The sequence below is a fragment of the Octopus bimaculoides genome, chromosome 2 (assembly GCF_046866305.1).
Source record: "Octopus bimaculoides isolate indiv1 chromosome 2, ASM4686630v1, whole genome shotgun sequence".
Lineage (NCBI taxonomy): Eukaryota > Metazoa > Mollusca > Cephalopoda > Octopoda > Octopodidae > Octopus > Octopus bimaculoides.
The window spans coordinates 15,042,883-15,065,676 of NC_142929.1; the positions used below are offsets into that span (position 1 = coordinate 15,042,883).

Sequence of the window (22,794 nt, forward strand, 5' to 3'; positions counted from 1 at the left end):
TATGTGTGTGATGGGTGTATATATGTATAGATATCTGTATGCATGTATATATATGTATATATGTGTACATATTACATGTACATCTATATATATATATACATCTACACATATGTATACATATACATGTATGCATATAGATCTATATCTATATATATATCTATACATATACGTGTACATATACATCTATATGTATACATATACATCTCTCTCTCTCTCTCTCTTTCTCTCTTTCTCTCTCTCTGAAAGTATCTGTCATTACAGTATCGAAATGTGATTGTTTCAGTTAGTGGAATAACGTGTACATATACATCTATATGTATACATATACATCTCTCTTTCTCTCTTTCTCTCTCTCTCTGAAAGTATCTGTCATTACAGTATCGAAATGTGATTGTTTCAGTTAGTGGAATAGTTTCATTTTTAAAGTGAAAGTATTTGACATGAGTGTTTTTGTTTCACTTTTGACATGTAATACTTAAATAGTGGAGGAGATATTATGTTGCCGTGGGCTCGAACTCTGCAAGAAGTTAAAAAATTTTTTTGACTAAAACACAACTGGAACCCTAAGTAAGGCATCTGTAAAATTTGAATGAAATTGGTTCCGTAGTTCTCGAGTTTTAGGGATTCACACACACAGACAGACAGACAGACAGACACACATTCTCATTTTTATATATATAGATAGATATATGACAGGCTTCTTTCAGTTTGCGTCTACCAAATCCATTCACAAGGCTTTGGTCGGCCTGAGGCTATAGTAGAAGACACTTGCCCAAGGTGCCATGCAGTGGGACTGAACCCGGAACCATGTGGTTGGTAAGCAAGCTACTTACCACACAGCCACGCCTATGCCTATAAATACTGTTTATCTTTTCATCTTTTATCTTCTACATGTTTCAGTTGTTAGACTGTGGCCATGTTGGGGCACTGCTTAGAAGAATTTTATTCAAATATATTAACCCCAGTGCTTTTATTTTTTTAAGCCTGGTATTTATTCTGTTGGTCTCTTTTGCCAAACTGCTAAGTTATGGGGTGTAAACACACCATTACCAGTTGTTGAGTGGCGGTAGGGGACAAACACAGATGGAAAGACATATATACATACACACACACCATCATTATCATCATCATCATCATCATCATCGTTTAACGTCCGCCTTCCTTGCTAGCATGGGTTGGACGATTTGACTGAGGACTGGCTACACCAAGCTCCAATGTGATTTGGCAGAGTTTCAACAGTTGGATGCCTTTCCTAATGCCAACCACTCCGAGAGTGGTTGGCATTAGGAAAGTAAAAATATGCGAGTAAAAATAAATACAAAAAAGGGGGGGGTTCTGTATGATTGTGTATAGAGGAATATATTATTTTGTTTAAAAGAGTTCCAACACTGTCTGTTTTTTATGTTTTATTTATATTCCTGCAAAACCAATGTGGGATATAAAATATGGAATATACAATATATAATATAAAATAAAAATGGATGGTACTATGAAATAAAGTATTGAATGTCTTATTGAATATATGGAATATGTCTTATTGAATAGATGAAATATTGAGTGTTCAATATAAAGGATTAAATATATAAATATATATATATATATATATATATATGTACATATGTATGTATGTATTTAAATGGGGAAGCCGATTTATGGCATTACCCTGGGTTTCTTGTCCATAAGGGGCTTAGCCTTATGGCGTATCGTCAGACCCAAATAAACCTGTTGGCCTAAGACCTCTTCAAAAAAAAGGGTGTGCTTCTTCTCCGGATTTGTTTTCTGCAAACGATATTATAAGATTCAATCATGTGTTAACATGTACCTCCTTGCAACAATGTAAACTTTCATTTAGTCAAGATACTGTTAGCCTGACGAGTAGCCTGCGGTATGCACCTTATATGGATATTTACCACTTCCAAGGTTCCTCTCGCAATAAAACATCTGTAGCCCAGATCTTATCTACTCCATTCCTTAACTCTTGTGTTCTTATTCGCACACCCGGCAGCCCTAGTCGCCTACCGTGAAATATAAAAAGAATTCTTTTCAGCTTATCATACTTTAATACAAAAAAATCCACAACCTCCCACCTCAGTAAACCACTATTGTCCCTGAAAGTTGTTTTTTATATTTACTACAGATTGCTTGAAGCTAACTTTCTTCCTACACCTTGATCCTTGGATCTTATATTTATACATATATATATATATATATATATATATATATATATATACACACACACACACACACACACACACACACACACACACACACACACACACACAACTAGCTTCTTTCAGTTTCCATCAACCAAATCCACTCACAAGGCTTTGGTTGGCTTGGGACTATAGTAGAAGACACTTGCTCAAGGCGTTATACAATGGGACTGAACCCAGGACCATTTGATTGGGGAGCAAACTTCTTACCACACAGCCACTCTTGTGATTATATTGCTTAGTTTATTGTTTAGAAATTTATCTGTACATTTGATAAGTATTCTTTTATTTTTTTAATTTGTTTCAGTCATTTGACTGTGGCCATGCTGGAGCACCACCTTTAGTTGAACAAATCAACCCCAGGACTTATTCTTTGTAAGCCTGGCACCTTTGCCAAACCTCTAAGTTACTGGGATGTAAACACACCAGCATTGGTTGTCAAGCGATGTTGGGCGGGGTGGGGGGGTGTTGGTCAAACACAAACACACAAACATACACACACATACATACATACACATGATGGACTTCTTGCAGCTTCTCACAAGGCTTTGGTTGGCCCAAGGTTATAGTAGGAGGCACTTGCCCAAGGTGCCATGCAGTGGGACTGATCATAGCATTTCTGATCTTTTTTTTTCTTCTTCCTTCGTTCTTTGATGATGGAATTTTCTATATTATGTAAATAACGTGATCTTTATTCTCTTTCAGCTGCCAGTAACAATCTTAAACTCTTCCTCAGTTTTGCCGTCGGTGGTTTATTAGGGGATGTTTTCCTACACCTGTTGCCAGAGGCATGGTCTCATGCCAAGTCATTTGGTAAGCCTTTCCTTTTTATTCTTTTTGTTTTTTGTTTTTTTTTCATTCATTTTTACTTTTGTTTTTGATTTCAGACAAGCTTAGACCTCTGGTAGAGAAATAGCCATGAAAACTCTTGTAAATGCCATGGCATTTTATATATCAGCTCTTTTATGGCCATATCTTTTACGTAATACATTGCTCATATGTTTGAATTAGGTTTGAAATAGAATGAACTTGGAAAGAGATTTAATAAAATAGTTAACTTCTGGTAAAGTGGTTGCTAACATATAGCTTACTTCTTATTTAATTAATCAAAATTTCTAAGCTGTCTTCACCTGCCTTTATTTTTCTTTCTTTCTTTTTTTCTTTTACTAGTATAAGTCATTTTAGAAAATTATAGTTCTCATCACCTGGAGTGTAATTTTAATTAATTACACCTTAAGTGATAAAAACAATCATTTTCTAAATGATTTATTTCAGTCGAATATACAAGGGCTGGAGAAAACATTGAAGTTTTAATTAATTAAAATTAATTATGGTATACAGTGGGAAGTGAGTCTAATCCTTAACACTGACAATTCCAGACATTGTCAGTGAAGCAGAGTTGCTGCTAGAGCGTAGGACGAAGGGAAGAATACAAGATTTTTGTGATGTTGCCAGTTCAACCCATGCCAGCATAGAAAACAAATGCTAAATGGTGATGATGATGTTGAAACTGGGATTATCTGATTGCATCTAATAAACCTGAAGTATCTTCAGAATTAATACAATACTCCTAAAGTTCTATAATTAATTTTAATTAAATATTAATTTCAAGGTTCTCTCCCTCTCCCTCTCTCTCTCTCCCCCTCTCTCTCTCTCCCTCTCGCTCTCCCTCCCCCCCTCTCTCTCTCTTTGCAAATTTTTAAGCTAGCTCCTGTGTATGGCTAATTGAGCCTGTAACCCAAAACTAAAGAGTGCTAAATAGCATGACAATGCATTTGTTGGCTCAAGTGTACAGTAAAAACATTTACCTGAAGTACTGTGCAATGGGATTGAATCTGAGATCATTTGGTTACAAAGCAATCTTAATCACACAGTCATACCTTTTAAAAAAAATATCAAATCAAACATTTAAAAATAATTGTTCTAATCACTAATTAAAATTTTTTGGTTTACTACATTAATTTTCTATCATTCACTTTACTGTTTAGTTATTTATGCTGCAGGCATTCTTGGGTATTTCTTTTTTATGTCATTCTTTATTATTATGTGAGTGTTTGGAACATAACTTAATGGAAAATTCTTATATACAGTTATAATGGTTTTAATTTAAATATAAACACAGTTGTACTGTAAAGCCAAGGATGGTCTCGGGCAGGTTTTTATCGAAAGATTAAACAGGATGTATATCATAGATGTGTTATATACATGATAGTTTAAAGGGAAATATTCCATCAGTGCTGCATTAAAGTTTCAAGCATTAGACCACCCATGTTAACTGAATCATTAATAACAGATGAACAGAAGTAATGAATAGAAATCCTCTCTTTAGACATAAACCAGAATTTCTGGCTCTCGAAACTATTTTGAATACCACAGATCAGCTACTATCTTAAATAAACAATTTCTTTTTAATAAAGAGCAATTTATTAAACACTCATGTTAGTGTTAAATACTAAATTCTTACATTGGTTTAAAGTATAAAAGTTACACAGGAGAAGAGATGGTTGTATTTTTATCAAAAATAGTTATAAAAAAAAAAAAAAAAGAAAAATAGCTACAGATACAAGTCAAAAGTAGTCAACTGTTGCCAACCCTCACTTGTTTCCAAGTAAGCTGACATTCCCCATGACAAGACATGTTGAAGATTGGGAACAAAAGACACTGCTTTCATGACAGTCACAATCATTTGCAACTACCATATAAAGAGCAAGGCAAGGGGTCAGTAATACACAGAGTGTAGCAACCAAATATCCTTCTTCTCTTTAAATGATGGAGACTTTAGTGATTCTCAACCGTTTTTTTTTTACTATGGACTCGCTTTCATCCCTATTTTACTAATATGGACCTTCATGGCCATTCTATGTTTTAAAGAAATCCTATCTTTTACTTGTTTCAGTCATTTGACCGCAGCCATACTGGGGCACCAGCTTGAAGGGTTTTATTCGAACAAATTGACCCCAGGGCTTATTTTTTCAATCCTAGTACTTATTCTATTGTACTCTTTTTTCGAACTGCTAAGTTGCAGGGACATTAAACATACCCACCCACACCAGTTCTCAAGTGGCAATGAGGTACTAATAGACACAATGACACACACACACACACACATACATGACAGGCTTCTTTCAGTTTCTGTCTACCAAATCCACTCACAAGGCTTTGGTTGGCCTGAGACTATTGTAGAAGACACTTGCCCAAGGTGCCACCCAGTGACACTGAACCCAAAACCATGTGGTTGAGAAGCAAGCTTCCTACCACACAGCCACTCCTGCACCTCTCATATTTTTATAATTAAATGTTATTGGGAATTGTATTAAAAGAAATTGTTAAAATAATTTATGCATTTTAGAAGTATAACCAATTTATTACCTGTAAATTTGAACAACGAAATCTTATATGGACCCCATTTGAGAAACACTACTTTAGATAATATTATTCTAGATACGCTATACACGAACATAAGACGAGATAGCCATAGAGTTTCCTCAATCATAAATCTGCTGAATTTGGTTTCGGTAGGAGTTAAACAACAGCAACAAAGCTTATGTTTTTATGTTCTTTGTATTATATTTTTGTTCATTTCCTATACAATGGCTTTAGGTTTTTCTCTTGACAACAAAAAATCTTTTCACTAGTTCTTTGAACCTTGACCTCTTTGCATCAATGCTATGATTCTTGCTGAACAATTCTTTTTTTTTTTCAGCCCCTTTCTTTTGGGTGTCAGCCATAAAACTGTGATTTTTTTTTTTCCCTGCCAGTTCTTTTTATATAATATGTATATTGTTATTTATCAATTTTATTTTTAGTAATTTTATACTTGTTATATATTTTATTAGTTTTACACTTATTATATATTTTACCACTTCCTTGTCTTTCTCTTCTCTCTCCTCTTGTCGCTTTAGTCTCTTTTTTAACCATTGACCTTCGAGATAAATCTTCCCCCCCCCCCCTCTCCATTTGGTTTTGTTTGATATTTGTAGCTATTCGTGTTAATTTTCCACATTCACTTTTGGATATTTTTGCAGTAATTTTTACAACAATGTTCTAATTGTAGAAATCTCCTTCCTTCCTGAGTTTAATGGTTGAACGTTTTTTTTTTTTTTTTCCTTTCTCTGTCTGCTGTTGAATACTACAATCTAAATTCTCTCATTATTTACCGTGTTTTTATATTAGTTTTGGGTTGTTTATTTTTTTGTTTTCTTGTTTTCTTCTTTCAATTTGCTTTGCTTCGCTTAACTTGTAAATTAGTGCAATATATAACTGGCTTGCATATTTTTAACACCGACACTATCATCCATCATCATCATCATCATCATCATTGTTGTTGTCTTCGTTATCATCATCAGCATCATCATCATCACCATTGTTGTTGTCATCTCCCCCGTCATCACCATTATCATTTTCAGTTTCTCCATCTTATTGTATTAGCAACACTAACTACCATCTCCACTCCACTATCATTACCATCATCACCACCCCTACCCTCATTATGACCCACAGCATGTAATTTTAGTCCCACTCTTTCATCTCCACAATCTCTGCTACTACCATATTCACAACATCCACCATCACCTCCATTATACTTGGTCATCTTCATCACCATATCATAATCATTATTACTGATATGCTTTTTAATTAGTCCAAGGAAGAGAAACTGCAATAAATTTCTTGAAATATAAGAACAAGGATATCAGCATGTAGACGTTCCCATGGGCATCCAGTGTTAAATTCCTAGAGGACTTTGATAAATAGAAGCGGACTGAGCAGTGAGCCCAAGTGAACCCATACCTTCACACTAAATTTGTCTCTATACTTATTGTTAGCTCTCACCTTGCTGACATCATCCCTGTGCATGGCTTGTATGGCTCTCACAAACCATTCGTCTAAGTCTAGATGCTTCAATGATCATTAAATCACCAAGTGAAGAACTCTGTTAAAGGCTTTCTCCAAAGTGGCAAATACTAAGTACAGTGGTTTACCCTTGCCAGCTACTTCTGCTGTTTGCTCACGAGAAATATGGCATCAGTAGTACCTTTCCCTAATACAAAATTATTTGTTAATTTCCTAGCTGAATTCATTGCCTACTCAAACCTTTGTTAACAGTACCTTGGTTCATATCATACACAACCTTCATATGCCATTCATCTGCATTTAGTTTTCTTAGCACCCACCATACTCCTGAGTGTTTGATGTTATTAACCCATATTGACTCACTATCCTCGTTTGAGGACAGTTGTATTTGGTTCATTTACTGCAATAAAGGTTAACTGGATGCAAAATAGTGCTTGTTGTATTTATTTAACCATTGTATTTGGTTTATTTACTGCAATGAAGGTTAACTGGATGCTTCCGTATGTTTGTTACCTCTATTTATATAACTATCTTCAAAATTTCAACGGGTTAACCTGGATTAAAATGGGTTAAAGACCTTCTCTACTAGCTTCAAAGACCTTCTGTACTAGTTTCAAAATAACTTGTTAGTAACTTGGCATCTTTGGTTCTGCAACTTAGCACAAACTTTAACTGTGTCTTATTAAAGCTATCTCTAATTTGAATTAATTTTGCTAAGTTTCACGACTGCTTTCAAAATTCAATCCATCGGTTTATGTCCAGTTTGATTACCTCCGACCAGTTCATCTTTTTTTATCCTGGAGACAGTGTACAATGCTATTGATACATCATTCAAAGGGAATAACATCTCCCTCCCTATTTGATTAACCACACAATTAATTAACATATGGCATTCATAACCTAAAACAATTACATCACTGATTCCAAATTATTTGAAATTGAATTCTATTACAAGGTTGACTATTCTCTTTGTCCATTTCTTTTCTCTGTAAGAAAGTCCTTCATCACTCTAAAGAAAAAAAAATTAGGTTGATAGTTCTTTGTCTCATAGATTTTAATATTTCTTTACATTATTATGATGCAAACTAAGTTCCTGGTTATTCTGAGTTCAAACTATACCAATATTTACTGATTCTAAAGCGGTAATCTGGCAGAAACGTTAGCAAGCCAGGTGAAATGCTTAGCGGTATTTTGTCTGTCTTTACGTTCTGAGTTCAAATTCTGCTGAGGTTGACTTTGCCTTTCATCCTTTCGGGGTCGATAAATTAAGTACCAGTTGCGTACTGTTGTCGATCTAATCAACTGACCCCCTCCCCAAAAATTTCAGGCCTTGTGCCTCGAGTAGAAAAGAATATTTACTGATTCTTGTCTTTAATTATTCAGTTTTTCTCTTGATGGTACATTAAAGTTTTAGTCACATACTGTAATACGTTATAACAAGACTGCTCTACAAGTCTTAATATATTCTCATAATATATACTAATTCTTCTTTCATAGGCAGATAGAATATATATATATATATATATACATATATGTATATATGCTGAACTATATCTTGTTATCTCTGATATTAATTTTGATTTGAGATATTCCAGTGCTCTTTAAAGCGCTATCTTTGACTGATAAAGAAATTGAGCAACTTATATCAAAGAAGTAAAACGAAAACGATCAAGTAAATTCATAGGTATTTATAAACATGTTAAAATTATTAAAAGCCAGTGGGTGTGTGGTTTTGTGTTTACAAAGTCTCAGTCCAAAGGAAATTGGAATATATTGTGTTTACAGTGTAGAATTAGGGCATGTTGCCAAAATTCATGGACGACCTAAGTAGATAGGTGTTAAGAACTGGAAGTAGGGCTTTTAGAAACAAATTTCAGAGTCCTCACTTCAACAGATATATCATATATGTGGAGTTGGTTGAAAGGCAGTAATGTTATGTGATATAAGATTTCATTGATTAAAACAAGGTTATATTGACTGGAATGTTATACTTTTCACCTCTCATGCTACTTTATTTTCCTCTCTTAGTAACCCTGTTTTTTTTTTGGGGGGGGGGGGTAAAATCTACAGTGATATAGATTTCCTTTGACTTGGAAACAAGCCAGTTTTTGAAGGGAAGAAGTCAAAGGAATTGAATTTCCCTCAGTATATAACTAGTGTGAAGGCGCTTGGCCCAGTGGTTAGGGTTTTGCACTCGCAATTGTAAGATCATGGGTTCAAATCCCAGACCAGGTGGCACATTGTGTCCTTGGGCAAAACACTTCCTTTCACATTGCTCCAACTCACTCAGCTATCAACGGGTAACTCTGAAACAGACTAGCCTTCTGATCAAGGGAGATGTTGGCCCACCTGCCTAGCCAGCAGAGTGGCATCGTTCAAAAGCTAAAACAATGCAAAGCACATTGTGACTAGCAATGTACAACAACATCCAGTAGTCTAGTCTATACCGTGATACCATTATATTATTAGTTCTTGGTTCCATCGACTTACTGTCCAGTTAAGTTGAAGTTTATTTCTCTTGTTAATGAGATTTTAACTTAAAATAGCAAGGTATCATTTTGAGGTACTATAAATCACCAAATCTCACTGTCTGCTATCTAAAAACAAACGAATTTCTCCATCAATAATACAGTCTTTTTATTTCATCTATTTTTATTTTTGTAACATGTTATCTTTATTTTACATTGATTTTTTTACAAATAAGAAAACGATGGCTTCATATTAAAAAGCATTATGTAAATTTATTAATGATATAACAAATTATATTTAATTGATTATTTGTTTTTGTAATTGAAAATAAGCCAAACAAATGTTAAGTTATCAGAATATATTATAAATTAAAATCAATGAGTAAGGGGAGCCTCAGTGTGAAATAGAAATACCAGAAATAGCAGTGAAATCGCCTTCCCCTATCACTTTTTTTTTATAAAGTAAAGACAAATTTGATAATGAATTCATAATTAAGTATTAATCATAGATCTAACAACTCAGGGCTAACTACAAAGAAAATACATCTATGTTGATTAAGCATTAAAGGAAATATTTTATTTGAACTCACCTAATTTAATACAAGTAATTAGTGAAACATTTATTAATAATGAGAGAATATGTTCAAGTGATACTTTTAGACAGCGCGATTCAACTATATAAATCCAGAGTATGTAAGAGAATTGATTAATTTCTTTTAATTGGTCCATCGTCATCATCATTTAACATCTCTTTCCCTTGCTGGCATAGATTAGTTGGTTTGACAGGTGCTGGCTAGGCCAGGAGCCATGCCAGGTTCCATTGCCTGTTTTGGCATGGTTTCTACAGCTAGATGCCCTTCCTAACTCCAACCACTTTACAGAGTGTTCTGGGGAATTTTTACATGACACCAGCACCAATGCTTTTTATGTGGCACCAGCATCAACAGGGTCACCAAGTACCTTGTTTAGCATATTATTTTTGTTTTCAATATAACTTTTTCCCTATAGTTTGCTTTCATAATCTTACAGCTTCAACACCATTATTACCCTCTTACATAAGTAAAAGGCATTTTCGAGAAGAAAATATTCCAACGACAAATTTCTTTCTACTTTCTATTTTCCCAGTTTTGCAGCCCTCACCTAAACATAGACTGTGCTCAATGGTAGCCTCAGATAAAATACCTTTGGCCTTTATTCCAGCTTCTTGCATTTTCTTTTCTAAGTACAAGTCTCTTAGAAGTCAACATTGTCATTCTTCTTCCTTCTGGGATCAGTAGCTAAAGTACCAGTCCAGAGGGGTAGACGTACAGAATCATTTGACCACCAGACAGTACACCTTACAGTATCTGTTCCATCATTTTATGTTCTGAGTTCAAATCATGCTGTAGCTTACATATGTGTTAGACTTAATATTCTCTCTACAACTGGCACAAGGCCTGAAATTTGGAGGAGAGCTTGTCAGTTATACCAACCCTAGTGCCTAACTGGTATTTATTTTATCCACCCAGAAAAGATGAAAGACAAAGTTGCCTTCAGTGGTATTTGAACTCAGAATATAGAGATCCAGAAGACATACTGCAAAGCTTTTTGTCCAACACATTAACAACCCTGCCAGCTCATCTATCTTTACGTTCTGAGTTCAAATTCCGCCAAGGTCAACTTTGCTTTCATCCCTTTGGGGTCAATAAATTAAGTACCAGCTGCGTACTGGGGTTGATCTAATCGACTGCCCCCCCCCCTCCCCCAAAATTTTGGGCCTTGTACCTAGAGTAAAAAAGATTAACAACTCTGCCAGCTCACTGGCTTTATTTGAGACTTAATATTGGTTTCAAATTTTGGCACAAGGCCAGTAATTTTGATTATATCGACCCTGATGCTCAACTGATACTTATTTTTTCGACCCCCCCCAAAAGGATGAAATGCAAAGTCGACCTCAGCGGCATTTGAACTCAGAATGTAAGAATTGACGAAATGTCACTAAGCATTTTTCCCAGCATGCTAACGATTCAGTCAGCTCACCAGCTTTGTTTTGGACTTGACATGACACCTGCTTTAGCATCACCACTTGGTCCTTATGTTGCCTTAGTGTCCACTCTACTGCAAGCGTTCAATCCAGATCTCCAATTTGAGGATATCTTCCTCCCTTCATCCATCCATCACATAACTCTCAGAAGCTCTATAAAGGGTCACATCCCTCCTGACTAAATGGTTAAAAAAAAAAAAAAAAAACTGAAATGGTGAAGTATACATTATTGCAAAGCTTAATATCATGAACAACTCAACTTTAATGGAAATAGATTGTGGTTGTGTGGTAAGAAGTTTGTTTCTCAATCACATGGTTCTAGGTTCTGTCTCACTGTGTGGCACCTTGGGCAAGTGTCTTCTACTATAGCCTCCAGCTGACCAGAGCCTTGTGAGTGGATTCGGTAGACAGAAACTGAAACAAGGCAGCGAGCTGACAGAAACATTATCATGCTGGGCGAAATGCTTAGCGGTTTTTCGTCTGCCGTTACGTTCTGAGTTCAAATTCTGCCGAGGTCGACTTTGCCTTTCATCCTTTCGAGGTCGATGAAATAAGTACCAGTTATTCACTGAGGTCAATGTAATCGACTTAATCTCCTTGTTTGTCTCCTCTATGTTTAGCCTCTTGTGGGCAATAAACAAATAAGGAACTGAAACAAGCTCGTTGTATATGTATATATATCTGTGTGTTTGTGCCTTTGTGTCTGTGTTTGTCCACCACCACCACTTAATAACTGGTGCTGGTGTGTTTATGTTCCCCTGACTGAGTGGTTCAGCAAAACACGACTAACAGAATAAGATTGCCTAATTGCCTCCCTGTTTGACTCTTGATTTTATTGCCCTCTACATGCTACTATTATAACTGTGGCTTAGCCACATGAATCCTTCAGCCACCATGTCTCTATGAATAATGATTAAGTCTAGAAAATATATGACATTTTATCAATGCTATTTTAACAAATTGAAAATAAATACTGCCCATGAGACAATGCAAATTTATCAAAATCTCAAAATATTAATGGTGAACCTGTGTATCTCTTTGTGTTATGTGTAAGTTACATATAGATGTGTATGAGTGTGTAGTGTAAACTGCCTGTCAAAATATTTAAGTTATATAAGATCCAAATAAATGTCAGTGTTGAAAAAGTCAATGATATTCTGGAAAACTCCATCATCATCATCATCATCTTGTCTTTGTCCTCCCCTTCCTTCTTCATCATCATTATTACTGTCATCATATATCCATTTTGCTTTGCTTGTCTGGGTTGGATGGGTCTGCTCCAGTGTATGTTCTTGTCTCTGTCCTTTGTTATGAAGGTACATGGCTTGTTGGTGAGGATATTCAGCTCACAATTGTAAGATCTTGAGTTCAATTCTAGGTGCACATTGTGTCCTTGAGCAAGACGCTTTATTTCATGTTGCTGTACCTGTACTTCAAAGGGCCAGTCCCTTTGTCACACTGAAACTCCATGGGAACTTCAAGGGTACATGTGTCTGTGGAGTGCTCAGCCATTTGTACATCACGGGCCTGTTGTTCTGTTGATTGGGTTAACCAGAACCTTTGTCATTGTAACCGACGAAGTTCTACTTTTGTTTTGTCGTCTGATTCATGCAACAACGGAGAAAAGCATTACTCTTTGTTATTATGTATATCTTTCTCTTTTATATATATATTTACATGTATATAAGTAAATTCCTCTTATGATATCAGGAAAGTTAATCATTGCTATGTCTGTTGTGGTTCCAATGTGGCTGCCATACTGTGAAATTCACAACTCAACATCTAAAATGTTTCACTGTTTTTTTTGTTGTTTTTTTTTTTCTATTTCAATATATCAATATTTAATTAGTTTGTAGCAATAGTTTACAGTCTTTTTGGCTTCATGGTGTATGAAAAATAAAAGTTACTAACACACTTCATATAGAATGTTAAAAAGAAAAACTACGTTATGAAATTAAAAATTGAGAAAATAATACAGAAAACTATTGCTTACCATATTCTATTAATCATGTTTATGTATTACAAAAATTACAACTTACACATTTTTCCAAGATGTTCAAGCATTATTATGGCTTTGCTTAAGCCTTAGATTTCATTTTTCAAAAGTCTTCGGCATGCTTCAGTATCGTTGGTTTGTAATACTATTTCTCATGTACCAAAGGTATTTTTGTCATTTCATTTTTTTTTTTGTTTCGTTTTGGGTTTTTTTTTTTTTTTGCTGCTTATAAACCTTTACATTTTACACCTTGAAGAATTTTTAGTTGAATAATCAACCCCAGTACTTCATTTTTTTTTAAAGCCTAATACTCAATTTATTGGTTTCTTTTGCTGAACCACTAAGTTACGAGGACGTAAACTCACCAACACTGGTTAAGTGGTGGAGTGAGGAGAGCAAACACAGACACAAAAACACATAGATATATAAATATATGTGTATACATATACAATGGGCTTCTTTCAGTTTCCTTCTACCTTGAGCAAATATCTTCTGCTTTAACCCAGGGCCAACTAAAGCTTTATGAGTGTATTAGGTAGACTAAAAATCAAAGAAGCCTGTCATATATATGTGTGTATGTATATATATATATCTCATCATCATCGTTTAACATCCGCTTTCCATGCTAGCATGGGCTGGACGATTTGACTGAGGACTGGTAAACCGGATAGCTGCACCAGGCTCCAATCTGATCTGGCAGAGTTTCTACAGCTGGATGCCCTTCCTAACACCAACCATTCTGAGAGTGTAGTGGGTGCTTTTACGTGCCACCGGCACAAGGGCCAGTCCAGCGGCACTGGTAACGACCTCGCTCAACCTTGCTCGTATGATCTTCTAACGTGCCAGTAAGGCGACGCTAGTAACGATCACGCTCAAATGGTGCTATATACGGGCCACTAGCATGGAAGCCAGACAGCTGCTCTTATTATTATTATTATTATTATTATTATTATTATTATTATTATTATTATTATTATAAATAAGGGCAAAAGAAAACAAATTTCTGTGCCAATATGCTAAAAAATAGACTTTAGATCGTCTAACCACATACAGTATTTTTCACTATAAATACACAGCATGTTAAAACGAGGAAAGCAAGCTAACAGAAATTTTTGAAATTCATTGTTTCCAAAATTTTTTCTTTTCCCTTATTTATAATTCTTTATAATTTTCACCTTTACAGGTATTTTAATATGCTGGCCACTGATAACATTTTCTTTGAAAAATTTTATCCTTATATTAGAAGTATATATATATATATATATAATAAAGTAAAGTTGTGGAATACCGTACGAGTGGAAATATATATGAAAGAAGGTTTGAAAATGCACCTATTTCTTTCAAAAATACCCATTTACTCAACCGGCTTCACCCCCCTTAACGTCATCAGCACTTGCTACCATTAAAAGAGATCCCAACTGCCTGCATTGAAGTCTGCTCTGCAACTGATTTGTTTTGCAAGTTGTTTCCAATAGCCATTATAGGTTCGCCCATTGGTCAGTTTACTCAATCAGCCCAGTGATCAGTTGAGAAAAATTCCACGACCTTATAGAATTGACACTATTCTCTTTGGAGTCAGAGTATTATATACCCATAGAAATGACATGTGCAAAGTCAAGAGTACATTTAAGTACCCGAAATATATCCAAATAGAAATTCTGTAGCAAGCCTCAACACACGTGTAGACGGTCATATATATATATATATATATATATATATATATATATATATATATATATATATATATATATATATATAGAGAGAGAGAGAGAGAGAGAGAGAGACATATGTATGAGAGTGTATACCCTCCTCTTGATATCATGTGATGGTCATAAATGAGCATAGTTGTCATACAGGTGATCTTGTTTGTTTCCAGTCTTCTATGAAAAACATGTCTTGGCATGGAAAAACAGGTGTGGCTTAGAAACAGGTAAAGGTTGGTAACAGAAAAAGCACCCAGCCTTTAAAAAAAATACGCTTCACCAAACTCTGTCTCACCCATGCTAGCATAGAAAAAAAGACATTAAATGATGATGTTGATGATGACAACAACAATGATGATGAGGATGATGATAATATCATTGCCACCACTGTTGATGACAATTTAGTTCTTATTTGAAGTTGTTGTTCTCTTGGACAGATCAGAGATCATGTTTTGCTTGTACATTCCATTTTTGGCATGGTTTCAATAACTGGGTATCTTTCTTAATGCCAACCACTTTACAGAGATGACTGGGTGCAGTTTATAGGAAAGTATGTCAGTTAAATGGCATATACTGGAAATATATATCTAATGTTCAGAAAAGTTCAGTTCCCAGCAGGTTATTTGGGCAATACTAGCTATCATTTATACAGGTAAATGTTTTAATGCAGTTCGTTTATTAACTAACTCATTACATTTACTGATAAATAGTCTTCTTTTTTTTTTGGATATGTGAAACTGAGCTTGACAATGTTGGCAGCACTAACTTACATTCCAAACTTTTAGCACAGATTTATCATTTTTTACTAATAAAATCTAAATCTCTTCCGCTTCCTCCTCCTTCTTCTTCTCCTCATCCCCTTCTTCTCCCTCCATGTCATAGATCTCATTGCAGATGCTGCAACCAAATATAATTGGTGGTTTGGGATCCAGGGAGTGGGGATTATCGTCCACCATCACTATCATTATCCTTACATAATTGTAATTGTAACAGTTTTTGCTATCATGGATGCTTTCAAGACGGCAGTTGTTCTTTTGAAGTTGCTATTCATTTTCTAGTTGGCAGAGATTGCTGTGGTAGTGGTATTATCTACATTAAAAGCTAATTTTGTATATACCATTCCATAATCATCTGTAAAATCAAGTAAACAACCTTCTGGTATAACAGTTCCTCACTTTGGCACAAAACTGCAAACTTGAAGGAAAGAGGTTTGGTTAACTGAATTAACTCTAATACATGCCCTGCCCAGCACTTAAAATAATGATGCATTAGAGCAGTGGTTACCAACCTTTTGGGGGCTGCTGCCCCATAGGCACCTGGGCCACATTTCTGGTGCCCATCACCACCATTGACCACCACAAACATAGACCACTTTCTGCAACAAACTCAAAACATTTGTATTTCACAAATAAATTTTAACCTAATTAACCCATTGTTTTAGTTTCTTTTACATCCATTGCCCTTTTTTGGGCCACCCCATTATCACCCCTCTTCATTGCAGGTCCCCTGGATCTTTCTACTCCCTCCAAGTGGGGCAGTACTGATCACTTTGTGAATCACTATTAGAATACTGTATACATTACAGCAGGGGCTCTTGAACCAGGTACACATACCCAGGACTAGATTAAGACCCACAGAGACACTAAGAACTTAAAAGATGTTGGTGCCATCATATACATGTTATTCAAAATATAAACAATAATAAGCCATAGAATAAATTTTTATTTTTCAAAATGAAACAAAACCATCAATAACATTAAAAATAATGTTTAACTTTGTAAACTTCTACTTTATTATATTAAAAAGTTTCCTCCTACTTTTTTTTCATTGCAAAGTCTTTGATCAGATCCTCACTATGACACCATGAACACATCAAAAATATATTTCCAATCATATGAAAACCACTTCAAATATTAATTTAGCAAGTTTAAAGTGATTAAATAGCTTATGTCACAAAAGTGCCATAAACTACTTATCATTTCTGAGGTGTGTGTGTGTGTGTGTGTGTGTGTCCCTCTTCCCTTGACATCCTAAGCATCGCCTTATTTTGCTTAATGGTTAATCCAGCACTGCACATACCATTAATGATATGCAAAAGAGACTGTGGGGTAACATGAGTTTTATAAAAGCAATGGAATTATCAAGGAATCACAACGAAATGCAACCTAGATGCCTTAAAAATGTTTGGAGAACATTTTGGTGTTCCTGTCCATCCATTTATTGTTGGTTTGCAGTAATGTGTATATTGGAAAATTAAATTTCATGCAAATACTGTCGAATGATGTGTTGAGGAGCCTCTCTGAAACTATGCCTAGAATTGAGTTTCTTGTTAGAAAATGCCAAGCTCATTCTTCTCATTAAAATGTAACATCATCATCATCATCATCATCATCATTGTTTGACGTCTGCTTTCCATGCTAGCATGGTTTGGACGATTTGACTGAGGACTGGCAAGCCAGGCTCCAATCTGATTTGGCAGAGTTTCTACAGCTGGATGCCCTTCCTAACACCAACTACTCCAAGAGTTTAGTGGTTGCTTTTACATGCCACCGGCACAAAAGCCAGTCAAGCGGTACTGGCAACGGCCATGCTCAGAATGGTGTATTTTACGTGCCACCTGCACAGGAGCCAGTCCAGTGGCACTGGCAACGATCTCGCTAAACTAAATTAAATTACGGAGATATTCTTTCATGGCAAGTGTTTTAAAGTGAGACCATGTGCTGAAATCACTGTGCTTGCAGCACAGATGACATGAGTTAGCCATTCAGAAATACGCAAAGATTGTTAACTTCACTTAAATATTTATTTGTAATAAGGTGTCAAAATTTCAGTTAGTTTAAACTGCAACCAAGTCACTGATACAAAATGTGCAACAAAAATTTTGACATCATATTGCAAATAAATGTTGAAGTGAAGTTAATGGTCTTGGTGGGTTTCTGAACGGCTACCATGTTGCAATCAGTAAATAAAATTAATTTCTTACATATGAGGGTGTGCTGAAAAGTTCCTGGCTTTGGATAAAAGAAAATACAGGAGGATCAGTTAATCATGATTTTATTCAACATATTCCCCTCTCAAATTCACACACTTATTGCAAGTCTTTCAGTCTTTCTAAGCACTTTAAAAGAACTCAGATGGTTGGGCCTCCAATCAGGCCTTTCATGACACTCTTAAAGCCAGGAACTTTCCAGCATCCCCTGGTAAGCACAAGGCTAGAAACTGGATGTGTGACAGTGATTTTTATAAATCCCTTGTACTTAACCGGTCTTTTATTTTATCAATTGTAGAAGGATGAAAGACAAAGTTTGAACACAGCAGAATTCAAACTCTTTAAATTAAATTAATAACAAATAATATGTGTTGTCTATTCTATGATATCCACCCATATCACATTTTATTCTACCTGGGGGCACACTGACATTACTAGACATAATGAAGGGTTATGATGGAAGAAAATATTTGAGAATTCCTGCTTTAGAAGAACAGAGTTGTACCTAATACTGGTTTCAAATTTTAGCACAAGGCCAGCAATTTCGGGGGGAGGGGGCAAGTCAATTCCATCGATCCCAATGCCTTATTTTATTGACCCCAAAACGATGAAAGGCAAAGTCAACCTCATCGGTATTTGAACTCAGAATGCAGAGACAGACAAAATGCCACTGAACTTTTTGCCCCGCATGCCAACAATTTTGCCAGCTTACTGCCTTTAGTTGTATTATTAACGGTTAAACATTATAAATGTTATTGGTGTTAGGCCAATGATACTGAAATACTGATTACTGAATGATAATGTGGATGGCAGTTATTTTCCAGTGTAGAGTGGCCTTATTTGTTGCTACACAGAAGTTTTTTCTACACATGCACTTACGGAAATGCATGTTTGTTGCTTTTGGATATGTTTCTGTAGGTTGATTTAGAAAGAAAACTGTTAACATTCTAATAAATTTGAAATGTACCAGAACATATGTGGTTTTATTTTGATTTCTCTTTGGCAAGGAGTAACTTGAGGTGGCTGCCAGGTGTATTTTTGTTTCGTTTATCTGTACAGAATGGTAACTATTTTTTAAACGTATTGTTTTTTGTAGAATCTCAGGAGGTTTTGATATAAGATACACGGATTATCAAGAGAGCATCCATAATTGTCTCTGGACTATCACCATCACCACCTCCTGTTTCAGGAATTTTCTGCAATTTTTAGAATGTTTGTTGGAATGCCCAGTTTGAATAATAACATATGTGATAATTCTATTTATATAAATTTGCAATTACAGCTAATAATATTCTCGGAGTTACCTACAGCTTCAAAACAATTTGCATTTAGCAGCAGTGAATACACTGATTTGTGCTACATTTCATTATTTTGATTCTAGGGTCATTCTTTTATTAGATTGTTTGTTTAATCCTGTTGTTATCCTCTGAGATATACCATCTGTGTGTTTCAGTTAATTTTAAAAATAATCAAAAATTAAAAGATATTTAATAAAATACTTTGTCATTTATTTGACATCATTTGGTACATAACTAAACAAAAGGTTCTTGTATAAACTTCAATGGATATTTTTCCTCTGAATAAGATATTTTTTTCAAACTCCAGCATATTCTGTACACTGTTATTACAATGTCTTACTTTGAGACACTGTTACAATATGACCATTTAGCACTGTATAAAGGAGTAGGTTACACAAGGCTCTCCTTGTTTTTATGTACTTGATAGATAGAAGAAAAGAAATGGTCATGTAGATAAAATAATATGACTCCATCTCAGAGAGAGTTCAAATATGTTGCAGACAACCCAAGGTGTTTCTGTGCAGAACACTTTATTCTTCAGTACATCAGTTAAGCTACTTGACAGAAACAGGCACCAGATCTTGTCTATATGTAAACTGTGATAGACTAGTATCCTAGTCAAGGGAAGATTTATCTTTAATTTGTTTCTTATATCCATCAACTTCTATAACAATTTTTAACAATCTGGATGTGTTATACCTGCATATACACGCAAAGAAACATTGACATTATTGTATATTCTACTATGTTGTATATCATGTGATCACATGATTGGATGTTGTTATACATTGCTGGTCACAGTGCACTTGGCACTGTTTTATCTTCTGAATGATGCCACCTCAGTGGCTAGGCAACCAGGCCGACTTTCCTCCTGTTCAGATGGCTACTTTGTCACAGAGTTACCCATTTACAGCTAAGTGAACTAGAGCAACGTGAAATGAAAATATAGGCAAAGGATTAAAATTAATCAAAGGACATACTAGGTATGTCTACCTGCTGGAAATAACAGTCAAAACTCTTATTTAATGAGCCAATTGGCAATTTAAATAAGAGTTTTACTGTTATTTCCAGCAGGTAGACATACCTAGTCCTTTGATTAATTTTAATCCTTCAGCTATTTAATGCTTTTTTGAGGGCCTGCAATCGCCTATATTATTGATTCTGTTATCATTTTTAAATTGTTACACTAGATAATGATAGAGTCAATGATATCCTTGCAAATATTTTCTTCTGAACTATTTGCTCCATATATGTATGTGTGTGTGTATGTATGTATACACATGCATGCACACACACACACACATATTTGAAATTATGAATGGAAAAGAAAGCACTCAATGAATGCATTGAATTTCTTCATTTATTTGAAGGTGAGGCTTTTCTCCATCACTCTCTGACTTGACTTTTGCTTTGGCTTCAAATAATTTAATAACTGTGTGTATATGTGTGTGTGTGTGTGTGTGTGTGTGAATTCTTCTAACGAAGAAACTGGTTTCTAACTAAGAAATGAAATTACATCGTTGCTATTTAGACAACAACAGCAACAACAAGAAAGAAGTTACATGTGGAATTTTAGAAAAAGACTTACATGTTTTTGTGTTGTGTTGCTTTCATGTTTGCAGAGCGCTTGTCAGGTGGCCTTTTCCTTTACTCAAAAAGCATTATGCAATGCAATGCATTGTTATGTTCAGTTGTTGTTGTTGTTATGTATGTATGTTATTAAGTTTTATTTCAAGATTTGTTGCCAATAGAGAAAGAGCCAGTTTTTAATCCAGATCCAAGGCTCCTTCATTGGAATTCCAACAATATCAATCCTCCTCGAGAAATTCCGTCTGATCCATGCATGCATGGAAAAATGGACGTAAAAACGATGATGACAATGATGTATACACAAGCGTCTATACATGATAATAACCACACTTACATTCTCTTATATATATATAAACAATCACACACACACACACACACACACACACACACACACACACACACAGAGGTGCATGCGCACATACAGAGGTGTATAAGTTTATCCATGAATCGTACATCCAAAATGTACTCGTATATAAATAGCTATCCTCTGTGTGTGTGTGTGTGTCTGTGTGTGTAGTAAGCTTATGAAAGAATTAAGCTTCCTTAGTAGTTAACAATGAGCAGATGTTCTTGAATACAGATATCTTGAAATATCAATAGGCTTGTTAAGCATTTCTACAATTCTAAAATGTTATATCAAGGAACTCTGTGAACTGATCAACATCTTCAGTAGCAGTGGTGGCGGTGGTGGTGGTGAGAAATGCAAATCTAACAGCTGTGAATTTTTCCATGGGTATCTGTAGAGCTTGCGATGCTGGTGGTGGTGTTGGTGGTGGTGGTGTGGTTGAGATGGTGATGGTAGTGTGGTTTGATGTTGAGTACTCTTACAACCATTTCACATACCTTCAGTCTTGACTGGAATAATATTCCGCACACAAGTGTAGAAAATAACACATACATACACATATATATATGTGCATATGCTTTATGACAAATGCATACAAAGAATTCTCTCTCCCTCCCTCTCTGTCTCTCCTACACACATACACATGCACACACACACACACATGCACTTCAAACTGCATACATACACAAATATGCACACACACACACACACACACACACACATACACATATATTCACTTTTAAGAACATACATATACATACAGTCACACACAGACACACACTTATAACTGCATATACATATATATATATATATATATATATATATATATATATATATATATATATATATATATATATTCACTTTTAAGAACATACAAATACATACACACACAACTGCATACATATGCAAACATACAGTTTATTCACTTTTAAGAACACACACACACACACACACACTCACTATTGCAAAGAATTTAAGATGTTGTTATGGTTACGATGGTTTAGCTCCTGGTCAGCTTTGGTTGAGCAGTTCTATGATCAAAGATGTACCACTTTTGCTCAGCTTTTATTCAGGCATTGTATATCTAGGACTACACTATTGATTATGTCCTTGCTCTTTTATCGTGCTGTGGTGAGATTGGAGAGAAATAAAGCTGCGATTGCTATAAAGGTGAACAGCTGCATACTGGCTCCCTTGTATTCATATTTGATCTCAGTTCAAAGTCGGTTTTAAATGTCTGTGCCTTACAGAGTCAAGTCATCTTCCCATTATAGCACAGGAAACCAACATTTGACCTCCAGTTCCTCATGCCAGCAT

The 22,794-nt window shown here is 35.2% G+C and overlaps 1 protein-coding gene across 1 annotated transcript in view; it reads left to right on the plus strand.

The window, feature by feature from the left end:
• The window catches only part of LOC106876000 (zinc transporter ZIP13), a 223,700-nt gene that overhangs the window by 141,023 nt on the left and 59,883 nt on the right, over positions 1-22,794 (plus strand). The window contains exon 2 of the mRNA XM_089340926.1: positions 2,919-3,026. Within this exon, the coding sequence (XP_089197052.1) occupies positions 2,919-3,026 (108 nt within the window). The remainder of the gene's footprint in view (positions 1-2,918; positions 3,027-22,794) is intronic.